The sequence below is a fragment of the Uloborus diversus genome, unplaced genomic scaffold (assembly GCF_026930045.1).
Source record: "Uloborus diversus isolate 005 unplaced genomic scaffold, Udiv.v.3.1 scaffold_14, whole genome shotgun sequence".
Taxonomy (NCBI): Eukaryota; Metazoa; Arthropoda; class Arachnida; order Araneae; family Uloboridae; genus Uloborus; species Uloborus diversus.
The window spans coordinates 3,367,262-3,391,931 of NW_026558098.1; the positions used below are offsets into that span (position 1 = coordinate 3,367,262).

Here is a 24,670-nt window from a genome sequence, read left to right on the forward strand (position 1 = left end):
CCATGAAAACATATCTTGAGTCAAAATGGGGGTAGGACAGCTGGAGTTTGAATCCTAAGGTTAGGTGTAACACAGTCTTTTTGCATAGTTAAAGCGAATTTAATTAAGGAGTAATTTTTGAGCGAATTAATGGATCGCAATTCGCCTGTTATAAATAACCAGCATTGGCCCTGATGACTGATGCGACTGCCCATAAATCAGTGCATGCCTAATTTTAACCTTTCTAAGTTAAGATGAATGTCCATTTTTGGTTCTTTCTTCAGTATTTAGCTCCCTTTTCTCCAAAAAGGACAAACTGAAACCAAAATTGAATTAAGCCAATGTCATCCCCTGATCTTGGTAAAATTTGGTGCTTCTCTCACAAGGAAATCCACATTTTTAAAGTAATAGTTTCCAAAAAAAAAAAGGTGATAAGAAATTTACCCTGATTTTGTGTCCAGGTCGCATATAAACAACCTTTACTCAGTTAGAGACCTTATAATGGTATTGGTACTCCTGATTGGCCTGTCGACGCAAATGTGTCAGCCATGTTTTTTCCCCATCCATCGTAATGACCAAATTTCGTTCCTCGGAAGTTATAAATTCACCTTTGAATGTTTTAAACTATCGCCCTTTCTTTTCGTAATGTCTAGAAGACATGTTTTGTTTCGAAATGAAACAATATTTCAGCGTGCGAAACAAGCTATACAGAAGACGGATGATGTTTTCACACGGTAGCCAATCAGCAGTCTCTAAATTTTTACATGGTCTCTAGCAGAGTAAAGGTTGTTTATATGCGTCCAGGTCCATGAATCTACAAGGCCTTAAAATTGTTCTGCAAGTACTTCAAGCATTGCATACAGACGTAACCTTTTCTACAAATTGGAGCAATAAATCAAAATTTTTTCACAAAGGAAGTTTTTATTTTTCTTTTCAGTTTTTAAAACTTCACTTTTGCTACTTATTTCTGCGGAACCTAAGTCGAATACGATTCTCCAAAAATATTTTATATGCTTTCTAAAATGCATAGAAAGAGCAAAGATACAAAATTTTATAAAAATCCGAACCTGGGTGTCAAACCATTTTTTTTTGGTTAATTTTGCATGGCATGAAGGAGCAATTAAAATGATGTTAATGAATAAATAAATTGCTAAAATAAATAAATAAAATGAGTCGAGTTAGGGTAGCATATAATAACACACTTCAAAACTTTCTAAATAAATGAAATATTTTCAGGATGCAAAAGGATTGAAATCTCAAACAAGAGATGCAATTTTCGGCGATGAACGTGTTTCAATGTTGGCATGTTTCCAAAACATACGCGTATGGAAGAAATTGTAGTAGACGAAGATTGATTGGGAAAAATAGAAAAGGGTAACCAAAAATGCAAGAAAAATCGAATCTTTTCAGATTTAAAGTATAAAATTTCTGCAGAAAATCTACAAACAAAAACTGCCGGGTACAAATATCTTCCAACTCAAGAGAGAATTTAGCACAAATTCTGCGGATCACTTTAAGTTCCAAGTAAATCAATAGTTCCTGCCGATGACTTATCGAATTCAACATTTCTTGCGAGCTTTCCGTCGAATTTCTGAGAATTTTAGATTTTTTTCTAATTTAAACAAATCTGCAGAATTTGTGCAAAATTCTATCTCAAGTTGGAAGATATTTGCCGAAAATCTGCAGTTTTTGTAGATTTTCTGCAGAAATATCACAGAAATCTATGGAATTTCTGCAGAAAATTTGTTGAATAACCCCTTTTCAAGTTAGTTCACTAAAGTTTTTCTATACATCGGAATAAATTCTTCAGCTCTTTCTTCTTGCCTATATGATGAGCAGCGTTAACTTTGTCATGAGGCGAAAAAAAATTTAATTTACTTTTTCTGAATGTTTTAATTAATTTAATTTCTTCTGTTTTTAATTTTTCCCATTTACAATGACTCTTTAACTATTGGTTATTAAGCTGAATAAAACGCAGAAAATAACAATGATAAAAGCCAATAAAAATCGGCGATTCCAGAGTTTCAGCTTTTGAAAATACAGCTGAAAATAGTTTCAGGTGCATCTTTTATGATTTTTAATTAAGTTTTTGATAACAATAATCAAGAATTTTATTTATTTACTTTGTAATAGTGACTAGTTGAAGTGAAAACAAAATCGATTGGTGCAAGGGATGCAAAAGGATTGCAAAATGTTTTCGGGATCAGTGACGTCTTAAATTGTTACCCAACAAGTGGCGACTGATAATATTCGCCTGTAGGTTAAAATGATTTTTATGGCTAATTAATAAACTAATTCGTTATAGAAAAGTGTTCAGATCTAGCATTTATGTTCAAATCTTTAAATTAAAAAATTAAGTTATTCATACGGTGTTCAATTAGCATGCTTCTGCCAAGCTGCTTTAAAATATATTTTACTTCATTCATCATCTTTCATTGGTGTGCCATTTCTGCTATGCTTAAAAAATTATTATCTACAGGTTCGTAGAATTATAGCTGGTTTGTATGAAAGTAAAAAACACATTATAATTACAGATGTATACTCTCAAATGGATATTTACTAACTCTGATTCTACAAAAAAAAAAAAAAAAAAAAAAAAAAAAAAAAAAAAAACTTATTTAAAAAATCTGATTTAAAAACTAAAAATGATTTAAAAAATTGAAATGTTTAAAAAAATCCGATTTTTGCTGGAAAAAAAATCAATTAAGAAACGAAAATAATACAGTTTGCTGTTACTAACATTTCTGTATATGCATTCAATGAAATGAATTAAATGCTATGTTATCTTCAAAGTTTGAAATCTTTTGCATTCAGATTGTATGTCTGAAATCTGATTTAAAAACTGAAGATGATTTAAAAAATTGAAATGTTTAGAAAAATCTGATTTTTGCTGGAAAAAAAAATCAATTAAGAAATGAAAATAACACAGTTTGCTGTTGCTAACATTTCTGTATGATATACATTCAATGAAATGAATTAAATGCTATGTTATCTTCAAAGTTTGAAATCTTTTGCATTCAGATTGTATGTCTGAAATCTGATTTAAAAACATAATGTGACTTTAAAATTTTTGTAATCTGATTTAAAAACTGAAGATGATTTAAAAAATTGAAATGTTTAAAAAAAATCCGATTTTTGCTGGAAAAAAAAAATTCAATTAAGAAATGAAAATAACACAGTTTGCTGTTGCTAACATTTCTGTATGATATACATTCAATTAAATGAATTCAATGCTATGTTATCTTCAAAGTTTGAAATCTTTTGCATTCAGATTGTATGTCTGAAATCTGATTTAAAAACTGAAGATGATTTAAAAAATTGAAATGTTTAAAAAAATCAGATTTTTGCTGGGAAAAAAAATCAATTAAGAAATGAAAATAATACAGTTTGCTGTTGCTAACATTTCTGTATATACATTCAATTAAATGCTATGTTATCTTCAAAGTTTGAAACCTTTTGCATTCAGATTGTATGTCGCAGTGAGACTTAATTTGTGAGTTGCAATGATTTTTTTTTCTTACTTTTTTCCAGAGCCTTGGTAAAATTGATCGCCCTCCTTTCGTGGACTTCATGGGTCATGCCACGACGATCTATACGAATGGCTCTGCCTGTTCTAAGAACCCCTCACGCACCAACAGTGCCCGGATCATATTCCTCTGTGATCCCCTAGCGGGAGCGGTGAGTTTTTTAATTATATTTTTGCCTGTTTTACTTTAATCTGTGTCTAATATGTAGAAGAAAGTATTGGATTTTTGCTAGAGACGTACCGAGTAGCACTTTGGCCGAGTAGCCGAGTACCGAGTACTCGGCCTTTCACTACTCGGCCGAGTTAACGAGTACCAATTATGTTTTAAGAAGTACCACCGACACACATGTGAATTTTGAACTTATTGGAATAGTTGTATAGACCTCCTTGTCCATATAATAGTTTTTAAAACTAAATTCCTGCTGAAATTTAACTACGCATTATATGAACAATTTTGTTTGAGTCAAAAGTTTTACAAAAAAATTATTTTTAAAATTAAAAATAAATAAATGATTAATCAAGTTGGAATTAAAACAAATTTATACCAATCAATTTTAGTTTTAGTCTGCCAAACACAAATAATTTTAATACAACAAATGTTCAGGAATACTGCAGACACGTGTTTCTGCCCCCCCCCCCCCCGTTACAAGGAACGTCTTTTTCAGTGCATAACATGTGAGCTAAAGAATGTAAAGACATTCGACAAAAAAACCCGACTTTTGTCGGATGCCTTTAAATCTACGAGCTTCCATTTTGTGCATTGAAAAAGGAATTCCCTGTAACGCCAAAACACGTGTCTGCAGAGTAACTGCACTGTGCTTTTAGCGTTGTTTTATTTCCTTTAATTTTTTAAGCAAAGGTATTTTTATGTTTTTTATAACTAATTTTTGTTTGTAGCAAAAATCCATTTTTAATAAAAAAATTCCATATTTTCTATACTTACCTTTTTTGCATAATTTTTAATAAATAAGTTTTATTAACTTTGGGGACCTTAAAATAAAGATTTATTCCATTAAAGCATTACAAGCTTCATTATTCTCAAAATTTAAATTTGACTTATAAATTTTAATTGTAAATGATTGCAGAATATAATGCTTGCTCTTTTTTTTAAAATAAATTTTAGTACTGCCTTGGACAATATTCAGTTTTTTGCAACTACTCGGTATTGGCCGAGTACTGAGTACTCGGCAAATTGGCCGAGTACCGAGTAGTTACCGAGTACTCGGTACGTCTCTACTTGTCACAGTGTGGTTGTCTTGAATAACTTTTTGGATTATATTTTGCTATAATTTTAATGAAAGAGAAATGTGTTTCATACTTCGCCGGTTTCTAATTTGGCATTCTGTACAGTACCAAAATAAATTCTAAATAAACTTGCAATCAAATCATTTGCTCTTTAATTAATTTTTATAAATCCATATTTTACCCCCTACTGTCTAGTACTCCCTCTCCCCAATCTCAAAATTGCAAAAAAAAAATTACGCTGTTTCTGTAGAAATGAGTTTTCGAGAAAATTGAAGAAACAAGTTTTGGGTTCCAGGGCCCAATACAGGCTGATTTTTGCTACCGTTTTTCGGTACCTTTACAAAAATCTTGTTTTGAAATCGGTACTTTCACAAAAATGAAGTAATAAAATCAGTAGCTTCATAAAAACATCAAAAATTCGCATTTTAAAATATAAAATTTATTTCTCTGTTTAAAACAAAATTTACTCATAAAATAAAATTCTAAGCAGGTTTGTATGAACAATCGCTTAAATAGAAACCTTTTTGTAGTATTTTAACTAATTTTTACCTGTTTCTTGCCAAAGTGTATTTATGCAATATTATCGCAATCTTTCAACATCTGTTTTGGGAGACCGTTTTTCTTATAATTTCCTATATTGTACACAGTGCATAGCCCATTAAGCTGAAATTACGATGGTATTTTTTGTTTTTCTTAGGTTTTTAGCCCCCCCCCCCAAAAAAAAAAACGAAACCTGTTAAAAATAATACTAGTTGACATTTACACTTTTTGGAACTAAAATTTCTGTTATTCTACTTCTCTTCTACAAAAATGAGGATGCCTCTTTCTAAAATTTCACAAAAACTGCTAATGATTAAAAAAAAACTTTCACAAAAATAGAATGATGCAATACTTTCACAAAAATAGGTAGCGAGAAAAAAATCCTGGATTGGCCCCTGGGTTCAATGCTAACGATAGAGAAATGTTGGAATTAAACATTTTTTTTGGAAGAAACCAAATAAGACAGTTTTTGAAACATAGCTAACATAAAGCAGACAGCAAATGTGCAAAAAAGAAAAATGAAAAATTTGCAGTGATTGGCATTTACCTGCCCACCGCAGTGTACTTCTATGTTCATTTTCAGTCAAAAAAAAAAAAAAAAATGATCACTTAAAAAAGTGCTCGGGGGATTAAAAATGGCGCCTAAAATGATTCATTTTGGTGTCTAGAAACTTTTCCTACACACCATCGCGCTGCCTGGCAAGTGTTTATGAGGCGTTAAAAATATCTATGCATGCACACTCACATACAGACCAAAACTTGTCGAATCAGAAAAAGAAAAAACGAAAAGAAAATACATAAACGTACCTTGTCTAACAACATCTAGTAGCTCACCAGTTTCACGGGTTTTATCTTCGTCTTCTTTCTTGAAAAATCCTAGTAAATTGATTTGTTTTCTTTTGGACTTATAGTCAACTTTTGGAAGTTAGATGTAACCAGTATTCAAGAGAGACAATGACTGAACATTTCCCCCTGTTTCCTAGAGTGACGCTGTACAGACAGAATGACTGGCGTCATCAAAAAATCGGCGGCTCTGAATGTCTGATTGTAAAGGTTATGTTTCCCCCTTTCCCCTTTATGATTTGCACTTTAGCCCGTTAGACTTTTTCTTTCTCGGTGAAGATCTTGAGGTTTCTGTTTCATCATATTTTCAAGCCAAAATTCAGTCCCAACAAAGAAGAAAAATATGTTATAATTCTTATTCCTATAAAGGCAAGAATGTTCTTTTGCCTCTGAAGAATATTTTGTTTTGCAAATAATTTTTAGTTTTTTTTTTTGGTTAATTTCGGTAGGTGCCCGGTTATTTATCTCTTGGCTCAAGGGGAGGGGGCAATCGCCCCCCCCCCCCTGTATCCGCCCTTGCTGGCTGGACTTATAAATGTTTATTCCAGGGAGAACCTGTCCTGTTGGACGATGACTACGACGAATGCCTGTTCATCTTCCAGTGGAAGACCAGCCTGGTGTGTCCCGAAAAGCCAGAGGTGCCTCCCTCTTTCACCTCCTGCAACTACACAGACAGTGGCCGTGGCATCCATTTCGACCTTTCGCCCTTGAAGAGGTCGGGCTCTCATCCCTACTACGAGGTGAGCATGCTCCCCGAAATATTTCAAAGTTGAAAACCTATTTCAGTGCAGTAGAACATCACCAATCTATGCAATGCTGTTCTCTCTAAACACCACAATTTTTCAGAAGTAAACAATAGTTGTACAGTCAAAGCCCGTTAAACGCAAACTCGCTCATTGCGAAATTTCGCTTAGCGAGAAATAAATGAAATTCCTCGTCAGATAAAGCTACAAATTAGTGTTAAATCAATCTCTTAAGGGGAGTCAGTACCCCCTATACCATCAATGTTAATTTGCAAAGGTTCATGTACCTTTTTCTGAAAATCTATTAAAGATACAAGTATGAAATTTTTTCTGTATCTTAAGTCGACTCTTTTCTCTCTACTGAAGTAAAATTTTACAGAAAGGAAGCTTAGTTTTTATTTAAAAAATTCTAATGCGTAACTCACTGTATTTTGTTCAAAAAATGCCATTTTGCAACACGAAATCAGCTCTATAAAAAAATATTTTTGGAATATGAGAAAAATTTTACTTCAGTATATGCAACTAGATATATGGAATAGGTGATAAAAATTTCAAAGCCTAACACAATTTAGTTTATGAGAAAAAGGAACATTTAGTTTCCAAAATACCATTTCGAGACATTGCAATTTAAAGGGGAAGATCATACCTTATCAACGTATGTTTACCTTTTTTTGAAGCACTTTTTAACTTTCTTCTAATATGAGCACGATCAAGAAATTTGTATCATTAAAAAGGTATTGAAATGGAGTTTCAAAATATATAAAAATCAAACTTTTGAAAGTATTTAGGGCACTGGCTCCCCTTAACGCGAAGAAAATTTAGAAGAAATCCCGCATAAGACGAAGAAAATTTTAAGGTCTTGAAGATAAAAGGGAAAAGAAAATCCCCGTAGTTTTACATGAAATCACTTTTGAAAGTCGAAAGATCTGAACCTGAACGCAAACGACATGGATTGCAGCGAGAAAATTCCTCTCCATGTGTGGGAAAATGGGGGGAAACCATGTTGTTTCAAGGAAGTACGAACTTTAGCTGTAGACTGCTTACAGCAAAAAAGCTTGGCTGAACAGTGAAATCTTCAAGTGGCTGACAAACCTAGATTTCCTTTTGAGATAAAAGCTGGTTTTTTCGACCATAGGTCTAGTTAAGATCTGGAGTAAAAAAGGTCGATTTGTCCAATGGCGTCAGAAAGAAAGCTGTGGGACAATTCCTTCACTTTTTATTGATTTATTTAATGAAGAAAGTAGTGCCTAAATTTCAGCTAAGCTTAAAAAAATTCGAGCTAAAAACGCTAATAACTCCCATCGTAATAAAGTTAGAGCATTGAAAAAAACTGCGTAGAACGCGGAAAATTCTACCCTTTCTAACGATATGTAATATTAATATGTGCAAGTAATTTTTTACCCCATATGTGACAATTTATGTGAAAATTGGGCCTAAATTGGAATAAAAAAGAATCATTCATCGAATTTTATTCGAACTGGTCTGCAAACCTTTTCAGGACTGAAAAGAACAAACTGTGAAAATTTCAGCACAATCGGCCGGGCAGTTCTCGAGCTTTGCGAGTTCAAACACACAGACGCTTTTTGGGGACTTCATTTTATACAGTAGAAGACCGTTATAACGCACACCTTGGGACCAGAGCTTTTGCGTTATACAGGTCACTTCATAAATTTTGAAACTAATATTCAGAGTATATCCTATATAATAGCACTTGAGAATGAGTTTTATCTGCAATGAGTATTAAAGCACCAACATTGCAATTAGTTATTCACAAATAAATATGTTCCACAATCAAAAGAAAGTGCATTATCCTGCACTTCTGCTGCTTCATGGTTTGCATAACAGCTGCATTTTAAAGAGCCATCTGGTATTTTCTGTTTACTATGAGTACTCATTTGGCAATTTAAAAGCTTTGAATTAAGATGGAAATACGAAAAACTGTTTCAAAATTTAATTTTCTTAACACTTTTTATATTTGCAAGACGAAACAGAGGGAGTTTAACTTCAAAACCTTTTGTTTACTTCTGAAAAGTTGTGCAGTTTATAGAGAATTGCGTTATATAGGTCGGTGTTATAACGGTCTTCTACTGTATAGAACATAGTCCCGGCCATCAAACCCGGCTAGTAGTCAAATTGTCCGAGTAGGCCGAGTACCGAGTAGTTACCGAGTACTCGGTACGTCTCTACTTTTGATTATTCAAAAACTTGCTTCATCTTCGGGAATTTGATCGAGCTTCTCTCTCCCAGGTCCCGGACGCGGACAAGAGGAACGCCTCCTTCCTGGTGAACGTGTGCTCTACGCTGGAAGATTCCGGCGTCCCCCACTGCGCCACTTCCGGCGTCTGCGCCAGGGAGGGCGCCGCCTCCCTGGGCTACGGTGTGGCGTCATCGCAGAAGTTCTCCTACGACGGGAGGAGACTCCGACTCACCTTCTACGACGGAGACGACTGCCCCTCCGGACGTGAGTCCTTCGAATTTTTTGTCGAATGAAACTTTCCGGTTTTAACCGAGTCGTTCTCCCGAGCACTCATTTTTACAGTATACTCCCGATTATCCGTGCTGATCACCGTCTCCCGAGCACTCATTTTTACAGTATAGTCCCGATTATCCGTGCTGATCACCGTCTCCCGAGCACTCATTTTTACAGTATACTCCCGATTATCCGTGCTGATCACCGTCTCCCGAGCACTCATTTTTACAGTATACTCCCGATTATCCGTGCTGATCACCGTCTCCCGAGCACTCATTTTTACAGTATACTCCCGATTATCCGTGCTGATCACCGTCTCCCGAGCACTCATTTTTACAGTATACTCCCGATTATCCGTGCTAATCACCGGCCGGCGTAGCACGGATAATCCGAAAAATTATTTAAGGAATATGCAGGGTAACTATTTAAGGGGAAATTGGAAAAAAACTAAATTATATATATATATATGTGAGGCCCCTAGTTTCAAAACCGGATGCTTGTAGGGGCGGACAAACGCTCAACTTGTAAAAAGTCCGGTTTTGAAACTGAGGCAGACCTTCCCGCCCCATTTCAAGGGGGAAAGAAGCGGTTTTTGAACCTTATATTGAGCAGGCAAATAGGCCTTATGATTCTCTACAAGATTAACAAAAAAAAAAGAAAATCGAATTTTTTGCAAGTATCCGGTTTTGAAACTAGGGGCCTCATATATATATTTATACTCACACAAACCCAGAACTTTTCTTCGAAATTTATTGGTTTAAAAAAATCTGTGATACATTTTTGTTTTCTTTGTTTGTTTAAATTGTTGCGTATGTCCGTACGAATTTTTCTCACTGCAATTATTTCTCCGTAATCGTAACTTCTTTCACTCATGTAATCCAATAAATGTTCCACAGATTGTGGAGCAGTAGAATGTGAAATTGTATTCTCTTCATGTTCGTTTTCGGTATCGTCACTTGCGTTTGATTCAGTAACAGGTTCAATGACATTTTCGTCAGTTAGACATTTTCGTCAGTTAGACATTGAAGTCCTGATTCACGTTCGTCGCTTTTGAACCACTCTTCGACATTTTCGGCGTCGACCGATTCGAAACCTTCGATTTCTTTAACTTCCTCCATGATGTCATCGATATTATCGACGACATCATCGAAGCTTTAGAAAAGTGTGATTCCGAAATGATGCACGGATAATCGCAGACCGGATAATCCGCACACCGACAATCGGGAGTATACTGTACTTACTTTTACAAACGAGCTGACGCGTGCATCACATGACTTCCTTTTACTCCAATTTAATTTTCTCATTATTGGCAGTTTTAATGTGATTTGATAGTTTACTCTCTAAATATCACCAATAGTGGCCAAATTGAAACCAGATTAGAAAAAAAAAATGGCAAAATTTGTTGCCAAGTTGGCGACAAACTTGGCGACCAAAAGACTGGCGATATATCGCCAAGTGTCCGCCAAATTATAACACCACTTGAGTTTACATCGAAATTAACAATGATTTCCCTCCAAAAAGGGGTTCAAAAGACCCCCTTTGGAGCATCCGAATGTAACCAAAAAGGGAGGTGCACAACTAGGCCCCACTAGGAGTCTTCGTACCAAATTTCAACTTTCTAGGACATACCGGTCTTGAGTTATGCGACATACATACACAGACGTACGTACATACAGACGTCACGAGAAAACTCGTTGTAATTAATTCGGAGATCGTCAAAATGGATATTTCGGGTATCTGTACGTTCCTAAGCATATATATCCACGTGTGGTCGGGTTGAAAAAATAAACTCAACATTCATTCGGGGGTGAGCAAAATAGAAATTAAGGCCGATTTTGAGTGAAAATTTTTTTTCGCGAATACAATACTTCCTTTTTTGTAAAAGGAAGTAAAAAGGAAACATATTCGCGAAAAAAATTTCACTCGAAAATTGACCTTAATTTCCATTTTACTCACACTCAAATGAATATCGAGTTTTCTTTTCCACTCGACAACACGTGGATAAGTGCCTGAGAACGTATAGACACGCGAAATATCCATAATGACGATTCTCGAGTAAATTACAACGAGTTTTCTCGTGACGTCTGTATGTACGTACGTATGTGTGTGTGTATGTATGTCGCATAACTCAAGAACGGTATGTCCTAGAAAGTTGAAATTTGGTACTTAGACTCCTAGTGGGGCCTAGTTGTGCACCTCCTCTTTTGGTGGCATTCTGGTGTTTCTAAAGGGGCCCCTTTTTTTGGGGGGGGGGGATCATTGTTAATTTCAATGTAAACTCAAGTGGTGTTATGATTTGGCGGACACTTGGCGATAAATCGCCAGTCTTTTGGTCGCCAAGTTTTGTCGCCAACTTGGCGACAAATTTGGCAATTTTAACAAAAAAATATCTGTTTCAATTTGGGCTACTATTGGTGATATTTAGAGAGTAAACTATTGAATTACATTAAAATTGCCAGCGATGGGGGAAATGACATTAAATTGGAGTAAAAGGAAGTCATGTGATGCACACATCAGCTCGTTTATATGGGGGAACATGGGGCAAAGTGAAGTGGTGAAATACTTTCTCTGCTTTTAGCTTCTTCTGCTCTGCTTCGATTTTTTGAAAAAAGAAAAAAACCTCACTGACCCGGAATTTTTTAAACAAAATGTTTTGTCTGTCTGTGGATTGATAAAGGTTGAGAAGAGCTGACCTATAGGTCATTTAACTATATTTATTGAGTATTTAGCTTCCTCTAAACTTGAATGTCCACTCTGGGTTTAAGCTGAGTTGAAAAGATTTTTTGCAAAAGAGTTAAAATGGAAAAAAATAAAGCCTTACTAATTGTTAAAATGTCGAAGGTTAATGTTCACAGCCTTAATGTGTGGCAACAGCCTCCGTGTAGTTCAGCTCACTTGAAAATGAAATTCCAAGTTCAGCCATGACATCTTTAAAGAAATAAATATGCCGTAGCTATTTTCACTTGAAACTAGCTGTACCCAACCTGCGTTGCTACGCCAACAAAGAAATACATCACTATACTGATTTTCATGACAATCGGTTGAACGGGGCAGAAGTTGCTACTCTGCAGTGCCACCTGGTGGCTTCAATGAGCATATTATGCACCTTCTCCGTGGGAAAATACATATATATAGCCATTTTCATAATAATCGGTCCAGGTATCCAGTGAAGCCGAGACTCTACTCAAATTTTGTACTCACGCAGTTTGCAAGATCAATCCATCGCTAAAAATATCAAATAGAAAAAGTTTTAATCCCCCCCGTTGCATGAAAAGCCATAAAACAATAAAGAAAGAATTTATTTGTTCAAACTCAAGAAAAATCGCAACTTCTTACCAATGAGATCTTTCATTTCTGCAGCTGATCATTTTATTCGTATTTATCCAATGGATTGTGACTTAAATTGGAATAAAAAAGGAACGATCGATCGGATTTTTCCCGAACCGGTCTATAAACATTCCCGGTACCAAAAATAACAAACGGTGAAAGTTTCAGCCAAATCTGCCGGGTAGTTTTTGAGTTCATGGATGACATACAGACAAACATTCATTTTTATATATATAGATTTATATTAAAAAAAGAACAAAATAGATTTATAATTTTCTACTGAGAAAACACAAGTTTTGTTTTAAAAAGTGAGCTAGTCCACTCCTCCCAATACATGCAGTACTGAGGGGACATAGTGTTCATTAAGACTAATAGTTGTTGAACTAAAAAGCAATGTTAACATCTTAACTAAGATTTCTTATAAGGTTAAGTTGAATATCACTATACTCTGGGATCGTGTATCGTTTATTTATTTAGTTTTTTTCTAAAGGGGGGCAAAATATTGAAAATGCCTTGCATCTTTTTCGTATTTTAGATAGTTTTTTCGCACTTTGCAAAAAGTGCGATCGTAGCGGAAACCTTGTATCCACAATTTGTTGTCTCGAATGAGAGCCATTATATTTTTTGTTAGTTTGTTGGGAAATTAGGTTAAATACTTAAAATTCAAAATTATTTTGGCTACCAAAGATATTTGGTTTAGCTCTCATTTGGCATGATAAATAGGCAGTGGCAGCTCGTGCCTTGAAAAAGTGAGGGGGCCAGATCATGGGTACACTTGCCCCCGCCCCCTTGGTTTTTGAAAAAAAAAAATTTGAAAAAAATATTTTTTAAATATATATAACTTTCTTGATTATTTTATGTTAAATTAATAAAATTAAATTCATTTTAGGCAACTAAATTAAAATCGTGAAGAAATAATAACTTTTAAGGCACATTCAAAAAACAAATATAAAAATAATCTAAAAGATAATGAATGCTTCACTAAATTGTCGTTGTAGTACGCTAATTACTTGAAGACAAAGAGTCAAGAAATGAGCAAGCAGTACAATCTTGTGCAAATGAAGGCTTCTTCCTCTACTGTATGTTGTTTATTTTACATATCCGGAATCACGTAAGAACATTCAAGCTATGTGAAATTAAGAGCATACAGGTAGGGTAAAGGTCTCTGCGAATCCTGCTGGAAAAAAGAAAAATTCTTATGATATGAGGTTCAATACGTTGGTGTTGTGGTGGGGGGGGGGGCGGGGGGGGGGGGGGGGGGACACACACATATGCACAGATAATCCGCACCTCATTAATTTTATACTTTTTAACAGATAATCTGGATTATATGCAGGAAAATACGGTACAATACGGTTTTTTTTTGTTTTCAGAAACATACGCACAAAAAAATGGGAAAATAAATAAAAGGTTTCAAATTATTGTTTTCTGAAAAAAATGAGGGGCCCCTCCCATGAGCCGCCACTGTAAATAGGCTTTGTAAGAGACAACTGTTACGTGTTTCTGATTTTCATTTTTTTCACTCCACCCCTAGTGTGCATGCAAGCTTTTTATGGATGATATCATGTTCCGGTGTTTATTGATTTGTTTTTAATTGTTCATATCTCTTTCAAAGTGAACGGGAAGCGAACATCTGAGATCTTTTTCACCTGCGATCCCACTGCAGGCAACGGAGAGCCTGTTCTCCACAAGGTACGTTTCATGACTTTTTGCCAGTTTATTTAATAGTTTAAGTTTACTTTCATGTGAAACCATAGACTAATAATAAGAGTAGACCGAGCTTTCACAGACTTGGTGATGAAAGAATTGGCTCATGGATACATCATGTGACTGGTGGGAGGCTTGGCGAAAACTTTGGCAGCATGGTTGCTAGATGGCAACATTATCTATAGTTTGGCACTCGACATGCATTTTAAGGCGTAATGTGTTTTCGTTATAATTTTTTTCCAGGTGCAGAGATTGAACTGTTTTTCTTTTAGTTATGCATTATTTTGACATTAGTAATTAGTTTTGATCACAGTTTTCAGTCACTTTTATTTCATTCGGAACTGCTACGTCAGCGTCGGTGTGAATGTAATGACGTAAACGTTTTGCCTTAACTCTAAAATGTACTAAACGGTATCTTAAATTGAAATTGTAGGTAAGCATCTTACCGTTTGCCGATTCTTTTTGGGCACTTGCTTAGAGAGTTATTGAAATTGAATAAAGAAATTGCACAGTACTATCTAAACGAAAAACTCACTATATTAACAAAATGTTTATGACTTAGAATAACAAATCGGGCTCCATAAAAGATCATTCTTCCGTGTTCCATCAATTGTATTTATTTTATTTCTCTTGGGCGTTGATCGTCTGCTACGATCAACGCCCGCTGTTGCTAAGATATCCACTAGTCACATGGTTTGGTTTATGAGCAGCAAAAGGGTTGCCATAGCTCGATCTATTCTTATTATTAGTCTATGTTTGAAACCTTAGTAATCAAATTCAGATGCGCGAAGAGTTGGAACAAAATGGTAGCCACATCTTTTGGGATTTTTTAGTATCCATTTTTGAGTGGAAGCGATATGAAATATGGATGAAGAGACATCAAGCAAAAGACTCTCCTGTAAGCATACTTGCCAACTCTACTGTTTTTAACGGGAGACTCCCGTTTTTTGCTCCCATCACCCAATTTCCCATTTTTTACGATTTTCTCGCGTTTTTGCAGGTTTTTCATTCAATCATCAAATAGGTTTACTTTCTTCTCAATAGATGGCGCCCTTTTCAAGTCTACCAATGTCGGAGGAATAAGAATTTTTCCAATTAATAACTCATTGAGTAAAAATTAATTTTTTGGAAGCTTTTCACTTTGCATGTTCTATGAAGGACGTGCTCTTCCGAAAATTGCAGCCGATTTCAATCCTTTTGCATCTTGAAAGTATTTCAATTATTCTGAAAGTTAGAAGTTATTTTAAGATGTGCTATCCTATACCTACTTATTTTGTATTTTATTTTCATTATATATTGATTTTTTTTTTTTTTTCCGGATTTTAGTAATTAAATTTTTGTAGCTACTTTTTTGGTAGAGACTGGGGAATGTACGAAACTTTAAGCAAATTCACTCCTAATTATTTGGTTTTTCCTTTGCTGTATATTTTTCTTGCTGCTACCAATTAGCTTAAATCTGCAAAAAATCCCCATTTAACTTTAAATTTAGTATTCATGTTATTTAAAAGCATAATTTAATAGTTTTGTTGTGAAGATATGTCGCTGTTGAATCATCTATGTACCTCTAGTGAAATCTCCTGTTTTTTTCCTCCGACAGTTGACAAGTTTGTGTTAGGTGTCACAACGTCTTTTCACCTATAAGATCGCTTTTTTTTTCATGGAAAAAAAAAAGTGTGATTTGTAAGCCTGAAATTGAAATGCATGTGCAATTTTTGTTTGTTCCCGTATTGCTTGTTTTGAGATAATGTAGATAGATTATGACTCTTTTGGTTATTTTCAGTTGTGAAGCCATGTTTTTGATGTTTTTATGTATCCTTATTCATAATGAGTGGTTTTAAATTTATTCTGGGATTGCCCAGGGCCCCCCGCCCCTTAAATACGCCCTTGCCATCAATAAAGGGATAATTGTGTTTTGTTCCTCGACTACAGTTGTATTGAGGTGCTGTCCATACCAGGGTTCGCCGATATATATCAGTCGATATATATCCTATATTTATTTTGATAATATCATGACATTTTCGATATTTATTTTTTAAATACGATATTTTGTGTAAACTTTATATTAATTTTAGTAATATTGTTTATTTATTATTAAAAATAACCAAAATGTTATGTACTATTTTTATGATGCATTAATACATCATTAATATAACAAAGTAATAGAATATTCCTTTTTTATTTTATATTCATAAAATTATTAATAATTTAACAGTTTTAATTGATGTTAAAAGTGCCTGATTAAACATTGGTCAGTAAAAAAGTCTTATGACTGTGCACCGACAAATGCATATTTTTTATTTCTTAATCATCCAACTAAAAGTAGCTAAGAGATGAAAAAATGAGTAAAACAGCTAATGTTAAATTATTACTATTAAATTTGATAAAAATGTTAAATGAAATATTATATAAATAATGAAAGAAACCTTAATTTTAAGTCTACATAGCAGCGTTGGCTTTCTGCCGGCAGAAACTAGTTTTTGCCGTGCCAGTGGCAGAAACTGGTTATAACCGGTAAAAACCGGCAGGAACTGGCAAAAACTTAAGAGTGTCTTTAATAACTTTAACTTTACTTAACTTTTAAAGTAATTACTAAATGTTATTTGTTTTAAATAAACTGAGATATCAAACATCATTTCATCATTTAAAAAAAAAACAAAATCCAGTGCTAGTGTCCTTGATTTAGTTCAGAAAGGGAACTTTTCAATTGCAGATGCTCGTAATTAAGGACAAAAATCAGATGGGTTCTTAGGCAAGAGGAGGTGACATACAGAACTAAAAACAGGAAATTACTGATTGTAATTTGCTCGCTTTATGTGCTTCATCTAAAGTGCTTGTGGTTGAAATTATCACATGCTTCAAGAAGAAAGTGTCAGAATTTTACTTGCCAATATTAACGTAGATTTTGTATGTATCTATTGTCACAGCTTTGCAAAACAAATTGGCCCCATTTCTCGAAACTTATTTTTCCAGTCAAATTTTTATCGTTTCCCAGTTACTAGATGGTGGACCAGTTTTGAAAAAATATACCACAAATGAAAGTTTCACGAATATTGCTTGTTCTTTGATGCATTGCCTGCTAGCTCTTCTGTTGCAAGAATAGTCCCAAGTTCCTCAGAAAACTGTTTGGATTTTTGAAACCACCTTTTCTAAGAGGCAACTGCAGGGTCCAAATAATAACATTTGTTGCAGAGTAACAATGGATTGTGCTTTAGTTAACAAATTAATTATTTTTTCCATGTATTTTCTACTGTGTGTCAATAATTAATTTTTTGTCATTTTGTGAGTTTTTGCCAGTTTCTGCCGCAAATGTGGAAGAAACTGGTTTTTGCCGTGCCGGTTTTAACCGGTTTCTACCAGTGGTTTTTAACCGCCTTGGCAGAAACTTGCCAACCCTGCTACATAGTGTAGTAAAAATATAAGAAAATAAAGAATGATTTGAGGATGCAATTACTATTTTGAAGACTTTAGTTTGTGTTGCTTGAAAATATCGGATATTTATCAAAATATCGGATATTTTCGATATTTTTGAAAATATCATATTTTTGAACCCTGGTCCGTACATATACATTTTGTTACTGATTTCCGAGCTTGAACTTCTTCCCTTGTTTTCTCCCCTTTGACGATTATGTATTTTTCTTCCCTGATGTACGTTTTTCTTTTTGTCAACAGAAGTACACTTGTCTGGCCGTGTTCATGTGGAAGACATCTCTCGTGTGCCAGAACTTACAGCAGCAGTGTGCGTTCGATGTCGGTGGAGTGCACTACGACTTCAACCTCCTGTCCAGCCTGTCCCACAACTGGAATGCATCGGACGGCAAGAACATGTGAGATTTTTTTATTTTCCAAGTTCATATTTGGGACCAGTGTCAATACTTAAAATACACCGCCAGCTCAGTCATTCCATCCGAGGACTGCAGTTTCGTGCTTTCTGGCACTCATCGGCCCGGAATAGGGATCACATGAGCTGGAGGTGAAAAAAACCTCTTAAGGGAGCCAAGAGAGCCAAACAAACTGGTAGCTAATGCAGAATTAGCAAACCAGATGAGCGACAGCAGCAATGGTGCGGTTCAACTCAAAGATTGATGGCAAAGCTAAGGTATTTTGTAGTAAGTTACCGCCCTAAAGTCAGAGCCAGTGGCGGATCTAGCCGATCATTTTGGGAGGAGCTATCCAAAATTTTTGAACAAAACTCTGGAGAAACATTATTAAAATGAATGATTCTAAAGAGAGAGTGAGGGTGTTTGGAATCCCCCCTTCCTTAATATTTTACCTTAGACGTTCTAAAAATCTAATTTTAAGCTACTTTTGCACGTATTTAGAGAAAGCGATGGAGGATTTGTGAGCTCTCCTTCCGAAAAAAATTTCGAAATTAAAGCCATAAATATGCAAATTTAGGCTCTCTTTGGTCTCGTGAGCTCAACAGCATTTAGAGAACGTCCAAGTGTCTAAAGTTGGAATCTAGATATGATGCAAACGAAGGAGTAAAATTTTGGAAATAATAGTTCTTTTTCGAGGAGAGAGATATAATTTCTCTCCCAATTAAGGCTTAAATTTCTTTTAATGTAAACTACATGTGTTAAATATTATTATTTTCTCATAATATTTTCGATCTTTTTTTTCTTTAAAAAAATATCCTACAATCACAAGGCTTTGGGAGGGGCCATGGCCCCCATGGCCCCCCTCTAGATCCACCCCTGGTCAGAGCCAGTGTTGCCAGATTGGGGGAAATTTCCCCATTTTGGGGAAATCTGGTGCTCTCTGGGGAAATTGTGGGGAGAATGGGTTTTGAGGGGAATTCTTTGGGGAAAAAATGTTTTTCTTCGGGAAAACTTGGGGAAAAAAACCCCTTGGGGGAAAAAAAATTTGTATTTAAATTGGAGTTCTTGACATCTGGTAGTTACATTGTTTGTATCAAACAGCGTTGGTTTAGCTTTGCTCAACTTTATGGAATTGGCATTTCCCATTATGTGGAATATTATGCTACGGAATTCGCATTAATAGTCCTGCGTGAGTAACTAGTTGATACGTGAAACGGGCAAAAAAAAAAGTGTGATGAAGAATGTTCTTGGATATAAATATATACAAAAATCATAGTTTAAATGTGCATACAGAAGCAGAGTAGTAAATGCGAGTAGAAGAAAAAAAATTAGCTATTTCTTATCTCTCGGTCAGACGCTCGTATTTATGACTAGTGGCACCCGCACGGCTTTGCCCGTTGTAGAAAATTAAAAAGGTGTTTTGGTTCCCCTGTATATTTACAAATAATGCATGAGGAATTTCTCGCCAATTGGCTTGCCCACGTTACAGTTCCACGTTATGAGAACTTGGTAATTTATTTGTCCATTTTATGATAATTTTGCGCGGGAAAATGTTCTGAAAATTGGAATAGCAAAAGAACAAAATCGAATTTTCGAAAAATCGCTTTAAAGGTGCACACCCTATACTACAAACTAATTCTCTGCCAAATTTCAGAAAAATCGGTCGAACGGTCTTGGTGCTATGCCCGTCACAGAGATCCTGACAGAGAGAGAGAGATCCGGACAGAGAGACTTTCAGTCTTTATTATTAGTAAAGATAAAAAAAGATAAAGACAAAAAAAAAATGCGAAAATGGGAAGAAAAAAAGGCAATGGGCAATTTTCTACGAATAGGTATACAAAACCCCGTACCACGCTATGACAAATGCTCGGAAAATCACGGGAGCAGTGTCGAAATCGCGTAAGGGTGGTAGATTTTTTTTTGCAAGGAATGCCTTTGTTTTATCTCTTCTCGTTCTTTTTTTATTTCAAAACGGACCTTACTTCAAAAACGTCCGCTCGTATGCTGATTGGCTGTTTGTTTCAGATTCTGGATCAACATGTGTCGTGGCATCCAGCCCACCCGCCTGGCTTCTGGATGTTCTCGTGCAGCTGCAGTCTGCATGGTGGACCCCCAGGGATTCCACACCTCCCTGGGCCTGGTACAATCCATGAAGGTCAAGTCCATCAGTGAGTATTTTTAAAATTTATCCCACCAAAAACATGTGAAAAAACAACAATTAAATAAGTCTAGTATTGCTCAACATTGTTGGGATTCGAATCACTCTTTTGATTTTAACTCTTTTCAGATTATCCAAAAAATGCCCCAATTCATCAGATCTTGACTTTTGGGGATGCTTTCATATTTTGAGGAACAGTTCTAACTTAGTTAACGATCTTAGTGCAGTTCCATATTTTTCTAACATTTGGCTCCCATATCTTTAATACTGTCCTTTCCCCATTCCCCCCCCCCCCTCTTTTTTTCCCCCACTCATTTTTATCTATCTTCCTTTGTTTATTTTTTGCCTTTTTGTCTTGATTGACACCCCCCCCCCCCCCCCCCCCAATTTTCTTCTATTTATCTTTATTTTTCCTTTTTTCGAATATTTTTTGTTTCTGTTTATCTTATTTCATGGTTTTCCATTCTGCTTTTCCTTTCTTGCGGTTCACGGTTACTGACAATTTCTTTTCTTTTTGTTTAAGCTTCGGCTTAATCCTTGTCCAATTGAATTCTTTCTTTCTGGGTTCGTACCTAAGCGAAAGCTCCTGGCCTTTGCTTGCATTCCTATTGGTTCCTGATCGGTTTATAACTTTGTCATTGGGTGTTTGGCTAATCCGCTGTTTTTATCTTTTAAGCTGCTTGCTTATCTGCTCTTGGCTTTTGTCGGATGTCTTTTCATCGATAAGCTCATTATTTTTGCATTGAAAAAAGGCGTTCCCTGTAACGCCGAAACACGTGTCTGCTGTAATTTACAAATTTGTGCTTCTACTTACGTTGTTTGGTCTGACTTTACTATTCTGCACAAAGGTATTTATTTATCTTAAAGTTATGACAAGTCGAAAGTTCCTTACTGCGATTTCTTTATTGTCATACTTAATGTAGTGTGACTTCGCCGTTAAACATTCTTTATACGTCAGTGGGTACAGGTCAATTTTGTTTACACGTTTTCCAAGTGGCAATTTTCCATCGTCAATGGGTAGCGGTTCTGGCGACAGATTGGTGCAATCGTGTCATGCAGCACCTGGTTTTGTACCCTTGTGTACCCTTTAACGGCCAAGTCACACAACATTAACTATGACAATAAAGAAATCGCAGTAAGGAACCTTCGACTTGTCATAACTTTGTTTAGATTTCATTACTTTTTAGAGATAAAACAAACAGCTCCATCGAGACTTGGCTAGTTTTTTACAGAATGTTTTTGGTGGGATTTCACTTCTTTTTGTAGAAACATTTAATTTGTGTAATATTCGAGTAGACTAAAGTTAGGCTAAATTAAATTAGAAGATGTGTCCCACTACGCTGGACTTTTGCAATGACGGTCGATTTTTTTATGCACCAATAGTAGAAGGGGGCATTACCATATCTCTAATACAGCTGAGACCAGCTGAGGGTTCTTCATTAGATACTTCAGACTTTCGATTTTTGACATCAAATGAAGCGGCCTACCAAGTTGAATATTTTTTGTAAAGGCGGTATGTCGATCTCTAATAGTTTGGTCTAATAGCCAGATCTTCGATTATCCTAGTTTTTATAGTTTTCCCTTTATGTGCCCATTAAACCCTAACTCTGTACCAAATTTCACCCTCTCTGAGTTTATGGGAAGTACTAGTTCTATTTTGATGATCATGAGTGAGTGAGTGTCATAAATGCGAAACTTTGCTTTCGCTTAACTTCGGAACTAAATGACCTACAGACTTGAAATTTCGGATTTTAAGTATGTGATTATAGCTTACTGGATGACGAAAGTTTCTGCGTTCTGGTCTCATCAGAAGGTTCTCAAATAGGGGCCTGAAAATGCGGCGAATTGGGTTCCAGTAAAGATGGTACGGCAGTGTTTGCTTCGCGCTCGACTTGGCGTTTTTTTTTGTTGGCCGCAGATCTTTTATTATTCTCTACAAATTAATTGGCCAGAAAGTAAGTAATTTGCCATAGAAAAAGTCCAAATTTACCATTATATGCGATGTTTTAATGTGGCTTCCTTTCTTTACTTCGCAAATATCCTTCGATTAACAGATTTGTATCAACACGTCCATCAAATTAATTGCACTGATTGCAGTGCAGATGCTTGCCTATAGTTCAGGAATGAATGCAGGAAGTGTTGGAGTGTACATTTGATCCTTGTCATAGTAAAACAAGAAGTTCCATCTAGAACTAAACGAGCCTACTTTCCCATATACCCATACTACTTTCTAGTACCTGATCAATATTCTCAAAAATAGCTAAAATCGCTAATTGTTTCAAACAATATTTTTTTTTTATATTTTAAGCTGATTTCTAGGAATAAAATATTCCTCACTCATCTAAAAAATTAGATGAGTAAAAAAAAGAAAATAAATAAATAAACAAACAAATAAAATAGCAGCACCGTTTAATCAGAGCAGCTAATAAACTTTTTTCCATTAATAAGCTCATTAAAACAAATCCGTCATATCAAAAAAAAAATCGTTTCTTTTCCCCCTGGGTGCCAAAAATAATTTTTAAATGAATTAATGCATTTACCAAAATAAATGAAAACAATAAAATGTAAACCTGCGAGAAATGATTTTCACTGTCAAAAAAAAAAAAAAAATCTTCTGCGCATATCTTTATGTAGAAACATAAATGACTTCGAGTTTATCCGCCGAAAAACTGAATACCTACCTAAATTAATGTACTGTAAATTTTTTGCCAAAGCTACGAAGTCGGGGGGTCGGAGTCCGATTAATTGTCGGGCACAAAAGTCGGAGGTCGGAGTCAGGTGCCCCTAAATTCTCGGAGTCTGGAGTTTGGCGTCAAGAGCTATTTCCAACAAAATTTGCTTCAGATAAATCCGCCTTCAAGTACCGAACCTGCATTGACTTTCAGTTCCCCGTAGCCACTAATGTTAAGGGGATTTGAACTGTTCAAAATTGAACAGAAAATAGTTCAAATCAAAAAGATATTTTATACACAAGTTTTTCGTCAAAAGTTTTTTCCTACAAAGTTTGCTTGAAGCTATTTCATCTCACAGTTCGGAATTGCCTTGAATTTCCCCGTAGGCGCTAATGTTAAGTTTTTTTAAACTGTTCAAAATTGAACAAAAAAATAGTTCAAATCAGAAAGTCAAACATGGGAATAAGGTGTCCTCGCCGAGATCTTTCGAACAAAAAAAAGTTTGTTCGAATCGGACTATTCATTCAAAAGTTATTGGGGGGGGGGAGGGGGGGAGACAGACCGACAGACATTTTTTTCCCATCTCAATACCCTACTTTCCAATTTTTAATTTTTCGATATTTATTTAATTATTTTATTTATTTTTGACTTTTTTTTTGTTTTTCCTGATATTTTTAAGATGCATTAAGCCTTCTTTCATGCTTTTTTCTTCTTTTTCTGACTTTTACTGGGAAAGTAGGCTAAAAAATCTGTTTTGACACATTTGATCAACAGAAAGATGTTGACGGAGTAGGGTTGGTTCAAAATATTTTCAGTTACGAACGGATTAAACTTGTACCATGATCCTCCTTAAGGGGCTCGGTAATCCATCGCAAAACATCGATATAGATCTAATGTCATTAAACCGGTTTAGAATTATCCTTTAAAATCAATGCATCAATACCACAGACCAAAGCGTCAATGTAGGGGACACTGGTCCGTTGTCAACGAGCTCAAGCCCCGTTAAGAAAATGTATCTCAAGATTATTTTCCCATACCTCAAATTTTGCTTGATTATAATCAACTTGGACAGTGGAATGGATAATTTCCATTCTCGACAAATTTTAGCCAAAAGTTATCTTTGTTCTCAAACGTTTAAGGTACCTTCAGCTAAAACTGTTTTTGCTCAGATAGAAGCATTATAAGCAAACCAAGGGCTGCTTCCCGAAAATAAGCAGAAATGTAGCTTTTCTTTTTTGGCTCAAACAAAAAATATATTCAGTAAATTACCATCCATTAGCCTAGGCTAAAGCAGAATTACATGAATATACACCGCCAACTCAGTCATTTCCAGCCGAGGACTGCGGTTTTGTGCTTATTAGCACTCATCAGCCTGGCATAGGAAAGGGACTGAGCTGGAGATGGAAAACCTCTTATAAAAGCCAAGAGTGCCAAACAAACTGGTAGCTAATATAGAATTAGTGCAGACCAGACGAGTGACCAAAGCAATGGTTCAATTCGATTCGAAGATTGATGGCAAGGCATGGTATATTCAGTAAATTACCCCCATTAGCCAGGGCTAAAGCAGAATTACATGAAATACACCGCCAACTCAGTCATTTCCAGTCAAAGACTGCAGTTTCGTGCTTACCATGCCTTGCCA

At 35.4% G+C, this 24,670-nt stretch overlaps 1 protein-coding gene across 2 annotated transcripts in view; it reads left to right on the plus strand.

Annotated features, from left to right (window-relative positions):
* LOC129232794 (cation-independent mannose-6-phosphate receptor-like) overlaps window positions 1-24,670 on the plus strand; it is a 93,319-nt gene that overhangs the window by 22,238 nt on the left and 46,411 nt on the right. For both annotated transcript variants that reach the window (XM_054866895.1, XM_054866894.1), the window contains exons 3-8: window positions 3,511-3,657; window positions 6,682-6,873; window positions 9,124-9,337; window positions 14,289-14,365; window positions 18,050-18,204; window positions 20,224-20,366. In XM_054866895.1, coding sequence (XP_054722870.1) covers window positions 3,511-3,657; window positions 6,682-6,873; window positions 9,124-9,337; window positions 14,289-14,365; window positions 18,050-18,204; window positions 20,224-20,366 — 928 coding nt within the window. The remainder of the gene's footprint in view (window positions 1-3,510; window positions 3,658-6,681; window positions 6,874-9,123; window positions 9,338-14,288; window positions 14,366-18,049; window positions 18,205-20,223; window positions 20,367-24,670) is intronic.